General features: G+C 38.2%; 1 protein-coding gene across 1 annotated transcript in view; it reads left to right on the forward strand.

Annotated features, from left to right (window-relative positions):
• Nucleotides 1-482: 482 nt before the first annotated feature.
• LOC140521646 (uncharacterized) overlaps nucleotides 483-20,429 on the forward strand; it is a 56,658-nt gene continuing 36,711 nt past the window's right edge. The window contains 8 exon segments of the mRNA XM_072636893.1: nucleotides 483-629; nucleotides 1,246-1,336; nucleotides 11,327-11,453; nucleotides 12,109-12,204; nucleotides 13,881-14,988; nucleotides 14,990-15,063; nucleotides 15,066-15,209; nucleotides 15,212-15,328. Coding sequence (XP_072492994.1) covers nucleotides 1,304-1,336; nucleotides 11,327-11,453; nucleotides 12,109-12,204; nucleotides 13,881-14,988; nucleotides 14,990-15,063; nucleotides 15,066-15,209; nucleotides 15,212-15,328 — 1,699 coding nt within the window. The 5' untranslated portion in view covers nucleotides 483-629; nucleotides 1,246-1,303.

Genomic DNA, 20,429 nt, shown 5'->3' on the forward strand with positions numbered 1-20,429 from the left:
GCTGCCCTGGACCACCTCGTATCCAGCTCCTCCAGCCTGGAAGCCCCCAGAGTCTGAGCGAGCTCTCCGGTCCTCCACCCTCCAGCTCGTGGTTTCCTTCCTTAGAGTCGCCGCTTCCCTTCTTGGCAGCGTCACTTCCGCCCGCCCACGTTCAAGAAGCATTTCCTTAGAGCTACTGCTACTCAGGACTGGCTGGCGGAATGGGAGAGGCTGCGAGGTGGGCTGGACTGGGAGGAGCCCAAAGCCTCGTGACTCCCCAAGAGTTCTGGGGCTGTGAAGACCACGCACGAGGTAAAGGGAGAAGCAGAGAGGGTGGGACTCCTGGCAGGAGGGGCGTGGCATTTAAGGGAGCGGGACCGTATTAAAGACCAGGGAGTGGCAGAGCCTCAGGCATGCGCAGAAATCGCCTCAGCCTCCAGACTACGATTACCAGAAGGCCTTGAGCACCTCGGGGGCATTTTCACCGCCCAAGGTCGGGAGGATGGGACTTCCGTCTTTACGTCACTTCCGCCTCTTAGCCTCTTCCCTGCTTGCTTGTGGCGTCTTTCTCTCTTTGGTCCTGAGGTCAAGTATGGGAGTGAAGGGCATCGGAGAGAGAGGCCAGGCCCAGGAGGAGGCCGGCTGCGGTGGTGCGGAGGGGTCAGGGCCCTGGGGCTGTTTGGGGAGCTCATCGGCAAAGAGAGGGGCATCCGCCAGAGCAGAAAGGAAGCCCCTGAGGGTTTCCAGGGGTTCTGGGAGTGGCCGTGGGCGGGGTTGGGGGGGGGGGTCTTGGAGGAGGAGCACGTGGAGGTGGGGTCTGGGGGTGGGTTCTAATCCTCCTTCAGTCATAACTGCATCCCGTGACCCGGGTCAGGTCCTGCCCCTCCAGGTATCTGCTCTTCCCCAGTGCCCAGGGCCCAAGGGAAGGTGCTCCAGGGGCGTGCTCCGCTGCTCCTTGGTCCGGCTTTCTCTGTGGCGTAATCTTCCTATAACCTCCGGGAAACCTTCCCTGATGATAGCAGGGATCCGCCCCTCACCTCCTCCCCCCCCCCATTGCTGAGTCATGTGTCTGTAGTTTTGTGTCTGAAAGACATTAGGTCCTCCAAGAGAGAAATGACTATTTCCTTCACACACCCTTCCCCACCCCCAGAAATGAATGTTTCCTTCAACTTCCCCTCCCAGGGCAGAAGTGGGGATTCTTGATTTCTGAGCAGGGCAGACCCCCAGTGTGGTCCCTCTTTTTCACTGTTCTCCTTTCTTCCCCAGCCCTGCCTTGTGTGGACTCTGTCCCACCCCAATAGGCGGGGTGCCTGGAGGATGAGGAATGGCTCCTGTGCAGAGAGCTGGGCCTGGACAGGTGAGTGCCACGTGCTGCTCTCCTGATATACCATCTCAGGCCAGAGACTGTGGAATGTTTCTTTCTCCTGTGCTGTAATTCGTTGAAATTGTGGTCATCAGGGAGTCATATATTTAGAGCTAAATGACAGCATAGACCCCAATTTATCCTCTCCACACATCAAAAAAAAGACCCAAACCCTTATAATTACTTTATTTTTCTTTTAATTTTGAGTTCTAAATACTTTCCATCCCTCCAGACCTCTCACTCAATTGAGAAGGGAAGCAAGATGATACCCATTGAGCATGTGAAGTAATGCAAAACATTTCCATGTTAACCCCATCAAAAAAGTATAAGAAAAATGAAAGTGAAAAAGAATAAGCTTTCATCAGCACTTAAAATTAATTAATTCTGTCTTCATTTTTTTTATAATGGATCCTTTGAACTTTTCATGGGTCATTGTATTCATCAGAGTAGCTAAGTCTTTCATAGTTGGCCATTATTGCTGCTTCTATGCAAAGTCTCATAGCTCTTCTCACTTCTGTCTATATATTTTATTTTTAATTTATGGAATGAAACAAGCATTTCCACAACATAGTACAATAAAACCTAATTGTATATGAAATTGCAAATCTGTTGTGTACAACTTCTTATTCCTTTTAAATATATAACAAAGTTACTGTGTAAATTTCCTTTTTTTCTCTTCCTCACACCATGGCTACCATTAGACACAGATAGATATGTAGGTACGTATATATAGATAACATGTATGCACACAAACATATGTGTATATATGTGTGTATATGTATGTATAAAATTATTCTATACATTTATCTATCAGTTATTTCTCTGAATGCAGATGGCATCTTTCTTCATATATCCTTCACAGGTAATTAGGGTTTTTATAACAGTCAAAATAACTTATTCAAATTCATTCTTAAAACAATATTGCTGTTACTATTTCTATTGTTGTCTTGGTTCTGTCCATTTCACTCTTCATTATTTTGTGAAAGTTTTTCCAAGATTATTGAGCTCATTATTTCTTATACTACAGTAGCATTCAATCACAATTACATACAACTTGTTCAGCCACATCCCAATTGATGGGCATCCCTGTAATTTCCAGTTCTTTGTCTCCAGAAAGAGAGCTGCTATAAATATTTTAGAACACACTGGTTCTTTTTTCCCTAATCATCTTTGGAAATAGACCTCATATTGGTATTGCTGGATCAAAGGGTATAGTTAGATTAATAATTCCAGGTTGTTCTCCAAAATGGTTGGATCAGTTGACAGTTACACTAACAATGAAGTAGGGTCCCAGTTTTTCCACATCCCCTCCAACATTTGTTGCTTTCTCCTATCATTTTAGCCAATCTGATAGGTGTAAAATGACATCTCAAGGTTGTCTGACTTTTCATTTCTCTAATCAGTTATTATTTAGAGCAAATTTTTATATGACTATAAGTTCTTTTGGTTTCCTTATTAGAAAACTGTCTATTTGGTAGTTTCAGAGGAAGAAATTAAAGCTATCTATAGTCATATAAAAATGCTCTAAATCACAATTGATTAGAGAGATGCAAATCAAAACAACTGTGAGGTACCACATGACACCTCTCAGATTGGCCAACATGACAAAACAGGAAGATTATAAATTTTGGAGAATTTGTGGGAGAGTTAGAACACTAATTGTTGGTGAGACTGCAAGCTGACTCAGTCATTGTGGAGAACAATTTGGAACTGTACCCAAAGGGCTATAAAAATGTGCATACCCTTTAATGTAGCAATATCTCTTCGAGGGCTGTATCCCGAAGAGATCATAAAAATGGGAAAAGGTCCCACATGTACAAAAATATTTATAGCAGCTCTCTTTGTGGTGGGCAAGAACTGGAAATCAAAGGAATGCACATCAAATGGGGAATGGCTAAACAAGTTGTGGTACATGAATGCAATGGAATACTATTGTGCTATAAGAAATGATGAACAGGAAGACTTCAGAGAGGCCTGGAAGGACTTATATGAACTGATGCTGAGTGAAAGGAGCAGAACTAGGAGAACCTTATACACAGTAACAGCCACAGTGTATGAGGAATTTTTGTGGTAGACTTAGTCCTTCCTAGCAATGCAAGGACCTGTAACGTTCCCAAAAGACTCTTGATGCAAATTACCTTCCACATCCAGAGAAGGAACTAGGAAATTGGAATGCAGAATGAAGCCGACTATTTTCTCTTGTGTTATGTTATGTTTTGGTTTTTCTTATGGTTTCTCCCATTCATTTTCTTTCTTATATGCCACATGACCAATGTGAAAATATGTTTAATAAGAATGTATGTGTAGAACCCATATAAGATTGCATGCTATCTTGGGGAGGGAGGGGGAGAAAATCTTAGACTTATGAATGTGATTGAAAACAAATTAATTTATTAAAAAAAAGAAAACTGAAAACAAATTAATTAAATTTAAAAAAGAAAGAAAACTTCTTGTTCATATCCTTTGACCATTTATCCATTGAGGAATGATTTATGTTTTTATAGATTTCACAAAGTTCTTTATATGTTTTAAACCTTTATCTGAGAACTTCCTATAAAATATTTTCCCCAATTTTTTGTTTTCCTTATGATCTTTGCAACGTGTCTTATTTGTAAAAAACCTTTTCAATTTAATGTAATGGAGGAGCCAGACCCAAGTTTGTGGAGTAAAGGCAAAGATTCTCTCGAGCACTCCCCAGATCCCTCCAAATATCTTTAAATAATGATTCTCCACAAATTCTAGAGCAGCAGATCCCCCAAAAAGATGAAGTGAAACAATTTTCCAGCCCAAGACAACTTAGTTCACCAAGAAGGATTTGTTGCACCAGGGTGAGAAAGGAGTGCAATCCAGTACATCCTATGTTAGTGTAGAAAGAGCTGAGCAAACCAGGAGTAGGCCTTGGGGAACTGAATCAGCAACAGCAATGGTGATTTCCAGATCTCTTAGCCCACAGATGCCAAAGACAGATTAGAAGGGCAGCAGAAAAAGTGTGTTGCACCTTGGTGAGAGGGAAGCATAGTCCCTAGCACAGGTTGTGTCAGCATAGCCCTGGCCCCAGCAAACCAGGAGCAGGCCTTGGGAGTCACTGAATCAGTAGCAGCAGCAGCTGCTTCAGGAGTTTTCAGCCTATAGAAGGTAAAAGGGTTTGAAGAAGAAGATTACAGGTATCCGTTTGCTCACTGACGCAAGATTCTGTTGCTTTGCTCATACTCAGATTTGGGTTGTAGTCCTGGCTGACAGTCCCAGAGTAGGAGCATTAGAACACCAGAACTTGCAACCACAGTAGAATTCTTACCCTTCTCGCAGTTTCAAATCAAAATTGAGTATTGGTGGTCACTCACAGACCAGGAAAGTAGTAAACATACCTCTCCTTAGATTATACCACCGTGGAAGAACTGAAAACTTAGAAGTTCCTTCATGTATCTCTGAAAACAGCTGAACAAAACCCCTAAGGCTTGGAACACTGCTCCTTTTACTGTGGAAGCAGAACACTATCTTACCAAAGCTTTAAAAGTCAAGTAATAGGGGGAGGAATCAAGATGATGGAGTAGAAAGACGGACCTACTCTAGCTCTCCCACCATAACTCATAAAATACCTGAAAAAAATGACTGCAAAAAAATTCTAGAGCAGCAGAAGTCACAAAATGACAGAGTGAAAGACATTTTGAGCCCAAGACAGCCTGGAAGGCCACCAGGAAAGGTCTGTCGCACCAGGCTTAGAGCAGAGCATAGCACAACATTGGCCATGATGCACAGGACAAGACTAGAACAGGCTTCAGGGTGAGGAATCCAGGGGTAGCAGCTATGGTTCCCAGATTTCTCAACCCACAAATACCAGAGACAGCTTCAAAGGTCAGTAAGAAGGCTCTTTCATTCGGGTGAAAAGGGAGCAAAGTCTAACCAATCCCAGGGCGGCAGCAGCCACTGGGGCCCTCCCCTTAAAGACCCTGGGGCAATTGAGCAATCAGTCTGGGTCTCAGTTCTCAATCACAGTCCTGGGGTGTGGAAGAGTGCTGGTGTTGTAGAGCTGGTAGTGGCAGTAGAGAGGCAACCCTACTTGCAGTTGTGAGGCAGAAAAGAGTGCTTGTGGTTGCCAACAGACCAGAGTGCAGGCCAAGAGAGAAGTAAACTCCTCTTCCTTGATTGTGCCACCTTGGAGGAACTGAGAACTTACAGGTCCATAGAGTATACCCTCCACTTGACAAAGGACTCAAAAGTCAAGTGACTGGCTGGGAAAATGCCTCAAAAAGGGAAAAAAATAAGACTATAGAAGGTTACTTTCTTGGTGAAAAGGTATTTTCTTTCATCCTTTTTGATGAGGAAGAATAAAGCATACCATCAGGGGAAGACATCAAAGTCAAGGCTTCTACATCCAAAACCTCCAAAAAAATACGCAGTGGTCTCAGGCCATGGAAGAACTCAAAAAGAATTTTTAAAATCAAGTAAGGGAGGGGGAGGAAAAATTGAGAAGAGAAATAAGAATGATGCAAGAAAATCATGAAAATCAAGTCAACAGCTTGCTAAAGGAGATCCCAAAAAATGGTGAAGAAAATAATACCTTTAAAAACAGACTAACCTAAATGGCAAAAGAGGCCCAAAGAACCAATGAGGAGAAGAATGCTTTAAAAAGCAGAATGGGCCAAATGGAAAAGGAGGTTCAAAAGCCCACTGAAGAAAGTAGCTCTTTAAAAATTACAATGGAACAGATGGAAGCTAATTACCTTATGAGAAACCAAGAAATTATAAAACAAAACCAAAAGAATGCAAAAATAGAAGACAATGTGAAATATCTCATTGGAAAAACAACTGACCTGGAAAACAGATCCAGGAGAGAAAATTTAGAAATTATTTGTCTACCTGAAAACCATGATCAAAAAAAAGAGCCTCACGTTATCTTCCAAGAAATTATCAAGAAAAATTGCCCTAGAAGTGGAAAGAATGCATCGATCACCTCCTGAAAGAGATCCAAAAAGGAAAACTCCTAGTAATGTTGTAGCCAAATTTCAGAGTTCCCAGGTCCAGGGGAGAAAATATTATAAGCAACCAGAAAGAAACAATTCAAGTATTGTGGAAATACAATCAAGATAATACTTCTACCCTAAGGGATTGAGGGATTGGAATGTGATATTCCAGAGGGGAAAGGAGATAGAATTAAAACCAAGAATGACCTACCCAGCAAAACTGAGTATAATACTTCAGGGGAAAAATGTAATTTCAATGGAATAGAGGACTTCCAAGCATTCTTTTTGAAAAGCCTAGAGCTGAATAGAAAATTTGACTCTCACATACAGGAATTAAGAGAAACTTGAAAAGACAAAGTAAACAGGAAAGAGAAGCCTTAAGGACCTCATTTAAGTTGAACTATTTACATTCCTGTCATGGAAAGATGTTATGTGTAACTCATGATACCTTTTTCAGTATTAGGATAGTTAGAAGGAATATATATGTGTAGTTGTGTGTGGTTATGTATGTATGTGTATATTATATATGTATAGGCATGCATATGTGTGTATGTATGTGTACGTGTATATATATGTATATAGACAGAGGGCACAGGGTGAGTTGAATATGAAGGGAAAGTACCTAAAAGAAATGAAATTTACTGTTGCATGAAATGTACTAGGAGTAAGAGAAAGGGAGAGGTAGAATGTAACAAATCTTCTCACATAAAAGAGGGAAAAAACAGCCTTTACTATGGAGGAGAAGATGGGAAGATGAAAGGAAATAAGTGAGCCTTGCTCTCATGGGATTTGGCTTAAGGAGGGAATAACACACTCAGTTGGATATGGAAATTATTTTATCCTTCAGGAAGGGGAAGGGAAAGGGATAATCAGAAGCAAACACTATTTGTGGGAGGACAGGTCCAGGGAGAGAATGGAGTAAAGGAAGGGCAGGATAGGACAGAGGGAAATGTGGATAGTCTTTTATAACATAACTTTTAGGGAAGTGGTTTGCACTGTTGCACAGGTATGACCTGTATTGAATTGCTGTTTTCTCAATGAGGGTGGGTGGGGAGGGAGGGAGAGAATATGGAACTCAAAGCTTTAAGAATGAATGTTAAAAATTGTTTTAGCATGCAACTGGAAATTAAGCTATACAGGCAATGGAGTATAGAAATTTATTCTGCCCTACAGGAAAATAGAGGGGAAGGGGGATGGTAATAGAAGGGAAGACCGACTGGAGGAAATGGTGGATGGGGTATATGCTGTCCTGGGGTGGGGACTGGGGGGACATGGGGAGAAAATTTTGAATTCAGTTTTTGTGGAAGTGAATGTTAAGAACTGAAAAATATATATCCAAAAAGAAAACAAAATGATGAGCAGGATGATTTCAGAAAAATCTGGAAAGTTTTATGTGAACTGATGGAGAGCGAAGTGAGAAGAACCAGGAGAATGTTGTTCACAGAAGCAGCGATATTGTACAATGAAGACTGAAAGACTCAGCTCTTCTCAGCAGTACAAGACAATCCCAAAGGACTCATAATATAGCAGACTATCTGCCTCCAGAGAAGGAACTGCTGTTGTTTGAATAGATGAAAGCAGGCTAGTTTTCTCTTTGTTTTGTTTCTTTTCTTCAATTTGAGTCTTCTCATGCAAAATGTTTGCCATAATTACCCACTTGTAACCTGTATCAGATTGTTTGCTATCACAGGGAGGCAGCAGGGAAGGATAGAATTTAGAACTCAAAACTTTAAATGAAAATGTTTATTTTTTTAATGAAAAAGTCAAGTAATAGGCTGAGAAACTGAGCAAGCAAGAAAAAAAATTCTGGTCATAAAAAATTTATTCTTGCTCCCCTAATTTGTTTATAGTATCAGTCTTTATACCAAGATCATGTACCCATTTGGACTTCATTCTTGCCTAGTTTCCACCACACTGTTATCCAGTTTTCCCAGCAATTTTTGTCGAACAGTGAGTTCTTATCCCAGAAGCTGGGGTCCTTGGATATATCAAACAGTAGATTGCTTATATGCATTGCCTACTGTGTCTTGAGTACCTAACGTGTTCCACTTGTCTACCCTTCTGTTTCTTAGCCAGTACCAAGCAGTTTTGATAATTTATGCTTTGTAATACAATTTGAGATCTGGTAGAGCTAGGCCACCTTCCCTAGTATTTCTTTTCATTAGTCCCCTTGATATTCTGGACCTTTTGTTCTTCCAGATGAATTTTGATATTTTTTCCAGCTCTAGAAAATAATTATCTGATAGTTTGATTGGTATGGCACTAAATAAGTAAATTAACTTAGATAGAATTGTCATTTTTATTATGTTGACTGGCCTGCCGACAAGCAACTGATGTTTTTCCACTTACTTAGATCTGACTTTATTTGTGCAAAACGTGTCTTGTAATTGTGTTCATATAGTCCCTGGATTTGTTTTGGCAGGTAGACTCCCAATATTTTATAGCATCTACCCTAACTTTAAATGGAATTTCTCTTTCTATCTCTTGCTGTTGAGCTTTGTTACTAATATATAGAAATGCAGAAGATTTGTGCAGTTTTTATTTTGTAACCTGCAACTTTGCCAAAGTTGTTTATTATTTCAAGTAGTTTATTTTACTTGAATCTCCGGGCTTCTCTAAGTATATCATCATGTCATCTGCGAAGAGTGATAACTTAGTTTCTTCTTTGCCTATTCTAATTCCTTCAATTTGTTTATCTTCTCTAATTTCTACAGCTAACATTTCTAGTACCATATTGAATAATAGTGGTGATAATGGACATTGGAGAGAAGAGGTGTTAGACTGACTACCAAACTGAAGCTGTACAAGAGCTGTTGTGCTGACTTCATAGTTGCATGCCTACGAAACCTGAGAAACATACCAGCACCATGCCAAGAAACTGAATCATTTCCATTTAAATCACCTTAGGAAAATTCTGAAGATTACCTGGCAAGATAAGATCCCAGACACTGAGGTCCTTTCTTTAATAACTTTCAAATTGATTGTATGACATGGGAGACACTGGTACAGGACCTCCCAGTATAGCATGTCCTTATCAGAAAAGATTCTGTGCTCCGTGAGCAAAGCAGAATTGAAGTAGTTCAAAAGAAATGCAAGATGTGCCAATTTAGAGAATCCACATTAAATGTTCACATGGACGATTTTTTCAGTTACTCTTAGTTCAGTGTCTTTGTCATTTTAAAAATTATATTTCTGTAGTTTTTGTGTGTTATTTTTTGTTGGGCCTGCTTATTTTACACTGTTTGTTAATGCATATCTTCCAGTTCTTCTCAGGATTCCTCATGCTTATCATTTTTAACTATATAAATGACAGTGTTATTCATATGCCATTTTTTCTAGCTATTTTTTATTGGTGAGAATTTAATTTGTTTCCAGTTTTTTATTGACCCAAAGAGTGCTCTTAGAATCTCTTTGTGTAAAAATTCAGTTGTGGACTTGGTCTGGTTATACAAAAAGGTAATGGCAACATGGTATAGTGAGAATAGCCCTGGATTTGAAGCCAGTAGAACCTGAGCTCAAAGTGCAGATCCACCATTTATTCCCTTTTTACCTTAATCAAGTCACTTTCCCTCTCTGGGCTTCAATTCAGTTTCTAAAATGAGAAAATTGAACTCTAAAGTTTCTTCTAGTTCTAAATATATGAATTGGAAAGCAGTGGTCCTTTAACACCCATTTCAGCAGTAAAAAAATTTTCACATGCTAATACAGAGAAGACAATGTAGTCCCCCATGCTTGCCTTTGTTCTTATGATTCCAGGAGCACTGAACAAAATCGTGCTCATTTCAGAGCAGCACATCTTTAAGAAGTACAGCGACTGGATGAAAAGAGCTTGCCTTGTTTGTGAAGAGATCAGACTGATTGATCAAAGGGACTGGCCTTGTTTAGATTGGAAAAGAAGACTTAGGACCACATGATAACTAAATTCAGCTATTTCATTTTCATTATTTTATTTCAGGAAGTAGAAAAGGAATTAGGTATATTATTGCTTTAACTGAGAGGCTGAAATAGGAGGCATGGGGACAAGTTTAAAACTGATGATATTGGAACTATTTCTAACAAGCATTCATTAAGCTCCTACAAAGTGCCAGGCATTGTGCTAAGTGCTGAGGATACAAAGGATGGCAATAATAGCTCCTGTCCTTAAGGAACTTACAAACTAATCAGAGAGGAATTCTTTTAAAAAAATTTTTATTCATCTCATTTTTAATTCATGGAAAAATACAAGCATTTCCAAAATGTGGTATAATAAAAAAAGGTGATTGCATATGCAATGACAAATCTCTTATCTACAACTTGATATTCCTTTTAAATATATAATAAAGTTATCATGTAAATTTCTTTTTCTCCCTTCTTCCTCAACTCTAGAGTTGTCTAACATTAAATACAAATGCAGGAGTGTGTGAGTATATGTAAGGTCATTCTATCCATACTTCTATTTATCAGTCCTTTTTGGGAGAGGAATTCTTAAGTGACTACTATATACCAGACTCTACTGGGATACAAATAAAGAAATCAAACAATCCTTTGTAGCAAGTGATTGATGAAATAACTGAGGAAACAAGGTTCTCTCTTTTGAGCATATCAGTTTATTAAGCAATGCATTTGCACAATTACAGTTGCACAACAAACTGGGACCAGGCCCCTTACTCAGCTTAGTGCTTGACTCAGAATATACAGGGAGATGTACTTTTTTATACAATAAAAACAATTGAAGAAGACCAACTAATTAAATGCAAGTAATACAACATTAGGTAATCTGATTTCTAATTGGAGGAATGATTGGGGACTTTCCATGTTGGGAAGCAGCGGTGGGGGAACACAGCAGGTTCACTTCCCTGGTTCAGAAAATAAGGTGTCCCACTCCCCCCAAGTGTCTGTATACAATCAAAGGAACATGGAACCAGTAAGTAATTATTCAGTGTGGAGCCAGTTTTCAGAGAAGATATTTGAGTTGCTTGAGCTTTAGAACTATGAGAAAACTCCTTAGATGTTCTGGGTAAGCACAAATGTTTTTGTATTTCAGAAATCAGTGACATTCAAGGATGTGGCTGTGGAATTCACCCAGGAGGAGTGGGTACAACTGAACCCATCTCAGAAGAAGTTGTACAGGGATGTGATGCTGGAGAACTATAGGAACTTGGTCTCTTTAGGTAAGAGCAGCTACCCCTTTTGAATTCTTTATGTATATTATGACAGCTTTGAAGATTTTTTAAGTTATTCTTTGGCATACAAAAGGAAACTGTTTCTAATCCTTTTGTAATCAAGGGACAGATTACTTGTGCTGCCAGTTTCAAGGGAAAAGGTCTTGGCTTAGTATAACTGGAAATTGATTTCTTGTTATCCTGGAGAATGTATCTTCCCCTCTCTGTTGCTTCAAATCTAGAATGTTCTTTTTAATTCCAGTGTGGGTTTTATCATCATACAGTCTAAACAGGAAATGAATCAGATGAACTAGTTTTTCCTAAATCCAATTCTGCCATAATATAGAAATATCCCTCAGTGGTACTTTGTACTACCTTAAGGTCTTCCTGGCATGTCTTCTTTATTTCCCAGAGAGGGTTTGAACTCATTTTGAATTTTTCTAAGTTTTACAGATGCTTTTTAAAAAAAAACAAACAAAAAAGAAAAGAAAACCCCCTACTTCTTCCTCCATCCAATGCATTGAGACTTCCATGGTTGAAAAAATAAATCTCAGACAAAATCAGCTAATAATAGTCCCCTTAGTGTTAAAAGACCATGAGTATCTATGTTCTATGATGGAACTCTGAGTTAACCCCCTAGCACTTTTTCATTTTCATTGTACAGGATTTGCAGTTTCCAAACCAGATGTGATCTACCAGTTGTACAGAAAGGAAACATCTTGGATGCCAGAGGCAGATGTTCCAGGAAGCAGTTGTCCAGGTGATTACATAAAAACCAAGCAGATAGATCATTGCAAACTACTTAACTGTTGGTCATTTTGGGTCAAAATTCTTGTAAAGTGTTGAACAACATGGCCTATCCTATCAAAGCTTCTCAGGCCTATTCAGAGTAATTAAGACTTCAAAACTTCATTTTTCTCCCTAAAAAGTTATTTCTTAATATATCTCCTTACTGAAATAGGCCTCTACACTCAAAAAAATTTGTTGCTTCACTACAGGACAGTTATTTCTCCTCTCTTTATTGAAAATTATCTTAAGCAGGCATTCTCCTGCCTTTCTTGCTTAAATTCATTTCTCTTTCAAAATAAGCAAATTACTTAAGATATTAAGTAATTTTGTTCTTTTTGCTTCTCAGTCCTCCTCTGATATTTTCTTGTTTTGTTTTTATGATCATATTGCTTTACTATTACTTTTTAAAAATTAATTCATTTGTTTTCGGTTTTCTGCAATCACTTGCATAAATCTTAGATTTTTTCCCTCTCCCTCCCTGCTCCCTTCCCAAGATGGAATGCAATCTTATATGGGTTCTACACATGCAATCTTATATGGGATCTACACATACATTTTTACTAAATAAATTTTCACCTTAGTCATGTTGTGTAGAAGAATTAAAGTGAATGGGTGCTGTTACTTCTTAAGATATTTAATTCTAAATTAATTTCCCTTTCTTCAGTCTATCATGTTATGTGTCATCCTGTTTGTCTTTTGCTTTGAAATTATGTTTATAAACATGGAACAGGACTTGTTTAGCCCTAACAACATCATTAGAAATAGATTTTCATTTTCACAAAAAGCTGTTGTGAAAATTTTACTGAGAATGCTTTATTTGCTTTCAGTAACATGTTGAGGATTCAAATTTAGCATGGGGACATTTAGGTCAAAGGATATGAACAGTTTTGTAGGCTCTAGCTGAAGTTGTTTTGTTACTTTTCAGGAAAATGGCTGCAGCAGGTTAATAAGTAGTGATTTCAACATTATTGCCAAAAATGTATCATTTTAAAGTATCTTTATTAAACTGAAGACATTTATTGCTACCTCCAAATTGTTTTCATTTTTTTTCTTTGATTATCAGATTTTAAGTAGAGTTTCAGGTAATTCTTAATAATTTCTCTTCTCAAAAACACCTGTATGTCTTACTCTCACACATTTTAATCAACTCCTTACAAAGTAGATATGTTGAGTTTTTAGGAGAAATTTATGTCAACAATTGTCAAATTTTTTTCCCTCGCATTTCTTTATTCTGTTTACTTCCATGTATCTATTTATCTTCCTCTCTCTAACCTCAATTCTAAATTTTCTTTCTGTTTAGTCTTTTCCCTTCTTATTTTCACCTCAGAGGGTAAGGATACAATTGCAAGTTCTAAAAGTCATCTTTTCTTTTTTTCTGCACAGTGTTATTCCATTCAAATGTCAGCCAATGAAAATAGAATCAGGGTTCATTCATCAATTTCAGGTTATTTCATCCTGTGTCAATTCATTTTCATATGTTACCTTTGAGTCATCATACTTTCACATAAGATAAATTTGATCCTTAGTGAAATGCAGCTAGCCTTCTCAAGCAAAAAGGCAAGAGAGTTGCTTTCTTTGAACTATGAACAACTAAGAACCTTTAGGAAATGGTCAGAAAGGCAATCAACTCTTCATTCTTCCTTTCAGAGAGCAGAGAATTTATTGGAGATAAACCTCTTAAATGTAATGAATATGGGAAGACCTTTAGGAGCAAGAAGCATCTTGCTGTGTGTCAGCTAATTCATCCTGGAGAGAAACCTTATGAATGTAGTGAATGTGGGAAGACCTTCTGGAAGAAGTCACATCACACTAAGCATCAGAGACTTCATACAGGAGAGAAACCTTATGAATGTAGTAAATGTAGGAAGGCCTTCAGGATTAAGTCAGAGCTTACTGTGCATCAGAGAATTCATACTGGAGAGAAACCTTATGAATGTTATGAATGTGGAAAGACCTTCAGATATAGGGGAAATCATACTGTACATCAGAGAATTCATACTGGAGAGAAACCTTATGAATGTGCTAAATGTGGAAAGACCTTCAGGAGTAATTCAGGGCTTACTGTGCATCAGAAAACTCATACTGAAGAGAAACCTTATAAATGTAGTGAATGTGGAAAGACTTTCAGATTTAAGGGAAATTGTAATGTACATCAGAGAATTCATACTGGAGAGAAACCTTATAAATGCAGTGAATGTGGAAAGGCCTTCAGGAGTAAGGCATGTCTTACTGGGCATCAGAGAGTTCATACTGGAGAGAAACCTTATGAATGTATTGAATGTGGAAAGGCCTTCAGGAGCAAGGATCATCTTATAGTGCACCAGAGAATTCATACAGGAGAGAAACCTTATGAATGTAGTGAATGTGGAAGGGCCTTTAGGAGTAAGGAACAACTTAAAGTGCACCATAAAGTTCATACTGGAGAAGACAAACCTTGTGAATGTAGTGAATGTGGGAAGGCCTTCAGGAAAAAGTTAGAGCTCACTATGCACCAGAGAATTCATACGGGAGAGAAACCTTATAAATGTAGTGAGTGTGGAAAGGCCTTCCGGATTAAGAGACGACTTATCATGCATCAGAGAATTCATACTGGAGAGAAACCTTATGAATGTAGTGAATGTGGGAAGACCTTCAGGACTTACTCACACCTTAACGAGCATAAGAGAATTCATACTGGAAAGAAACCTTATGAATGTAGTGGATGTGGAAAGGTCTTCAGAATTAAGAAGGGCCTTATAGTGCATCAGAGAATTCATAGGAGAGAAACCTTGGAAACATAATGAATGTGGGAAGGCCTTCATGTGTAAGTCAAAACTTACACTGCATCAGAAATTCATATTGGAGAGAAACCTTGTGAATGTTGAAAGGCCTTAACAAGAAAGGTGCATCTTAATGTGCATCAGCAAATACATATTGGAAACATTCTTTTTGAATGTAAGGGCTGTGGGAAAGCTTTCCCATACAACTTAGAACTTATTGACATCAAATAATTCATACTGAAGAGAAACCTTATCAATGTATTATATATGGGAAGGCCTTTGGAAGGAAGGCACGTCTTACTAGGCGTGAGAGAACTCATACTGGAGAAGAACCATGTGAATGGGCATACTAAAGCACAGCAGAAAGAGGTGAGATATACAGCATCCTTATGGGTCAGAACATGTCCAGTAACCATGGGTCACACCATGTATCCTGAGTGAGGAATCATACCTCCTTCCCTCCATCCTAATTTCCTGCCCTGCTAGAGAGTAGAGGGAGAAGTACTTGTACAGGGTACCAACAAGAAGAGTTGGGAACATGTATGAGGCCTTGTTCCCATAAGCAGATGGTCAGAGCCTGAGGCACAAATGATTTATCATGAAGATAATGGGAAACAATGCTAAGTTGACATGGTAAGGGAACTGGAGATAGTGAGAGAAGTATTTGTACAATATAGATCCTTTGACATAGACCTGCATTGATGCACCACTCCAAATATGGACTATTTGTGCCCAACTTGTGCTAGAGCCTTCTGATCTCATTGGTATGATCATCCACTGTTGGGCACACTGTACGTTGATCCTGGCATAGTGGTGTCATTTTAGTCCTCTTTGAGCACAAAGAACAACCATTACACTGATGCCATCCCTAGGTTAAGAGGCTGTCATATTAGTATATAGTATGTTTTTCTGTGCTTAATTTCTGCTACTATATTTTCCAGTTTTCCCAACAGTTTTTGTCAAAGACTGAATTCTTATCCCACAATCTGGTGTCTTTGGGTTTATGAAACAGATTACTATAGTCAGTGACTGTGTCTTGTGTCCCTAATCTGTTCCACTGAGTCCCCCTACCAAATCCAGGAACTCTATGAATACAATTATAAAACACTTTTCACGCAAATAAAGTCAGATCTAAACCACTGGAAAAACATAAATTTCCTATGGGTAGGCTGAGCTAATATAATAAAAATGAGAATTCTACCAAAATTAATTCACTTCTTCATGCCATACCAGACTACCAAAAAAATTAGAGCCAGAAATAATAACAATTCATCTGAAAGAACAAATGGTCAAGAATCTCAAGGGTCTTGATGAAAAATATTACAAAGGAAGGTGGCCTAGCCTTACCAGATCTATAAGTATAATAAATGGCAATCATCAAAATTATTTGGTAGTAAGAAATAGAGTGGTAGATCAGTCGAAATAAGTTTGAAATGGGTACATGATTTATACATGAAGGGGGATACTATAAGCAAATCAGGAGAGTAAGGAATAGTTCATCAGATCTGTGGAGAAGGGAAGAATTTATGACCAAACAAGGAATGAAGAACATTGTGAAATGCAAAATGGATAATTTTGATTACATTAATTTAAAAAGCTTGTGTGCAAACAAAGCCAGTGCAACCAAGATTAGATGGAAAGCTGGAAAACCATTTGTACTGCCATTGTTTCTGATGATAGCCTCGTTTCTAAAATATATAGAACTGAGTAAAATTTTTAAGAATGCAATTAATTCCTCAAATGATAAATGATCAAGGGATATGACCAGGGAGTTTTCAGATGAAGAAATTAAAGCTATTTATATAGTCATAGGAAAAAAATGCTCTTAAAAAATTTTTAAAGTCCTAAAAATGCTCTTAATCACTATTGATTACAGAAATGCATATTAAAACAACTCTGAGGTACCACTTCACCTATCAGATTGACTAATATGACAGAAAACAATAAATGCTGGAGAAGACGTGGGAAAATTGGAAAACTAATGCATTGTTGGTGAAGTAGTGAACTGATCTGACCATTCTGGAGAGCAATGTGAAATTATGCCCAAAGGATTATAAAACTCCTTTGATACCACTACTAGGTCTGTATCCCAAAGAGATTGTAAAAAATGGGAAAAGGACTCACATGTACAAAAATATTTATAGCAGTTCTTTTTGTGATGGCTAAGAATTAGAAATTGAGGAGATATTTATCAATTGGGAAATGGTTGTGAACACGTTAATGCAATGGAATGCTATTGTGCTATAAGAAGTGATGAGCAAGTGGATTTCAGAAAAATCTGGAAGGATTTACATGAACTGAGGTAGAGTGAAGTGAGCAGAATCAGAACATTATACATAGTAACAGCACCATTGTGCAGTGATCAAATTTGATAAGACTTAGCTCTTCACAGCCATACAGGGATCCACATTCAGAGAAAGAAATATGAAATCTGAGTACAGATGAAAACATAAGATTCTCACTTTTTTCTCATTGTTTTTGTGATTCTTTTTTCACATGTCTAATGTGCAAATACATTTAATATGATTGTACATGCATAGCCTACATCAGATTGCCTTAACTGTGTTATGGTGGGGAGAAAAAATATTGAAATTTAAAATCTTATGAAAGTGAATGTTGAAAACTATAATTCTAAAAAAATACTAATATTAAAATACTAATATAATAAATGAAAAAGAAGTTTCTTGATAGGATCTTGTTCAGGAGAAACTTCAAACCAGTTCCACATCAGACTCTTCAACTTAGCCAAATGGTGCATTATCTCTTTGGGAGGAGATAGTGGGTGGGATGAAAGATTTCATGGTAGAACCTTGACAGTGATTCACGGATTGGAGGTATTAGCAGATCTAGTGGCCTCTGTACAGTTATCCCACCTTCCTGAAATTCAGCTTCACAAAGATCTCTGTCTTGAGAAATCCAGAGGATATTGCCCTTTGAGAGCTTTCTCCTTTCCACTTATTTAAAAACAAAAAGCACTCAACACCACTACCAACAAAAATCCTTGGTCTCTCACCCACACCTGAACTCCCTGAGCCGGCTCCACTCCCTGGTTTGTATCATCTTGAATAACAAGAGCTAATTGGGAGTGGAACCTAGGACAAGGAACTTTACCTCTCTGAGCTCTTCATCTGTAAAACAACAGACCTTTATTAGATGATTCCTAAAGATCTTTTATTGGAACCAAGGACACAGATGGAGCTCAGGAGAGTTAGTTAAACTCTCCCACTCCCACAATAGCAACAATGGCTCTTATGAGCAAAGGGGGTTATTACAGGGCAGACCTGAAGCAGTTTGACTTAAGTTTCCTCCCAGTTGGATTGATTTGGAACCCACTTAGGGACTCTGGAGAATATATTTTTAAAAATAGCATTGGTAGAGGAACTGACATCCCAGGGAACCTCCTTTTTGATTGTTTTTAATTCCCTTACCTGCTAATTGTACCTGCTGTCATTTTTTTGGACTGCATGTTGCCAAGCAATGAATGTCACTTAACTCTGCCTCAATTCCTTTAAGAATCTGTAAAGTGGAGATAACAGCATCTACCTTCCAAGGTATTTGTGAGAATAAATGAGATGACTCCACCATTTTTGTCTTTAGTTCTAGAAGAGGATCATGATATTTGAGAGGGGATGACATGCAAGTGAATTACATTTAAATGAGGAAGGGCTGGGCAAAGTTACACCTTCACTTTCTCCTCTAGAGCCATCTGGTTCCAGTGCACTAATAGTGACCTGGAAGACTGGAGGTGGCACAGGTTGCAGTGGGGACCATGGCCCTTTTAAACTACTCAGTTTGACTGAGCAAAGCCCATTTGGTGATCCAAGCTTGGTAAGAAAGGAGATAAAGAATGGGCTTCACTACATAGTCCAAAAAACATGTCAAATGAGAAGACCTTAGGGGGTTTCTGGCCAAAACAGAAACAACTGCTATTTACATTCACTTTGAGCCCATCAGGGCCTAAACAATGACCAAGTGGGGCTTGACCTGGGCTCTATTATTGCACAATCAATGAAAGCCAGATTGATTTGTGTTTAAGACACAGTCCTTAAGAAATCTATCCTACAAACCCCAAGATATCTTGTGAAGTGTCCGTAATCAAAAATTGACATTCCTTTGGGCAGAGTATCAGCGGGTAAGGGTAGGAATTTCTATGTGATGTCAACCTGGAAGTTTAGTTAAAGAGGCAAACAAGGTAGGTGATATATATTACATTGTTTATTCCCTTAAACTAGCAGAATACATGTAATACATGGAGTGAGGGGATAATTCTGACTCAGAGATTAAGCAGAATAAGAAAACCTTTAGATATTTAGGGCAATCCCAACTCAGGATGTCTTTGTCACTCAAAAATTATAGTCTCCACATGTTTTAATAATAGCATGAGAAATATAGAGAATAGCATGAGTTTCTTAGTTGAATTAAGTTGTAAGTACAGTAAGATAATTGACAAAATGTCAATTGAAATTACAATCCCAGGATATCTGTGTTTCCCTTATATAGCATATTTCTATAGGATACCAAGATAAGAAAAGTTTCACCATTCAAAAGTGTCTGGTCCCAGGAAGGACGTCTGTTAGTGGTTATAAACACAGGAAAAATGCTCCTGGTCAGCCTCATCTGGTGCTATAGTCAGTAACACAGGAAGAGGCAATTTTAGTTCACTCAGAGAGCAAACCAAAGCATGTCTGGTTGATTAGTTCAGGCTTTGGCCGTTACTGGGGCTCAGATGATCTTAAATGATTATCAGTGGAAAGGGGGAAGGGAAAGAGGGAGAAAGAAAAAAAAAAGTTGTGTTGCTCAACTGACTAGTTTCACAATGCTATATTTTTATAAATAATCAGTTTTTCGATCAAACTATCCAACAGCTTCCTGGTAATGAGCCTTGAGGCTGGTGGCAGCATTCCCTTTAAGTTCTGTAGTTTGGGTGCTAATCCCATTTCCTGTTATATAAGGGCTTTGAAGAATGGTTATATGGAAAAAAGAATTAGTCTTGCCTTGTTTGAGGCAAAGGGAAGAACTATGGGCAATGAGGACTATATTTTTGTGCCTTGCTTTGTATCCCCTACACTTAGCATAAGTGCCTAGCACATAGTAGGAGCTTAATAAATGCTAGTTGACTGGTTGATAGATTAGTGAATTGAGTGTGATTAAAGCACAAATTAAAAAAATAAAACTATCAAATATTAAAATGCCAACTAAATTCCAAAATATAAATGCTGAAATCGTTAGACATTAACAACGTTTTTTAAAAATGAACAGATAAAACTGAATATTTTGGGGGAGGAGCAATCAAGTAGGTAAACTATTGGCTAATTTGGTTTAAAAGAAAAGGAAAATTTAATTACCATTAAAAATGAAAAAGAATTTTTATTAAGGGAATAAAGAATGTTTTAGAAAATATTTTTGCCCAACTATATATCAAATACATCTACAGGAA

The sequence above is a fragment of the Notamacropus eugenii genome, chromosome 1 (genome assembly GCF_028372415.1).
Source record: "Notamacropus eugenii isolate mMacEug1 chromosome 1, mMacEug1.pri_v2, whole genome shotgun sequence".
NCBI lineage: Eukaryota > Metazoa > Chordata > Mammalia > Diprotodontia > Macropodidae > Notamacropus > Notamacropus eugenii.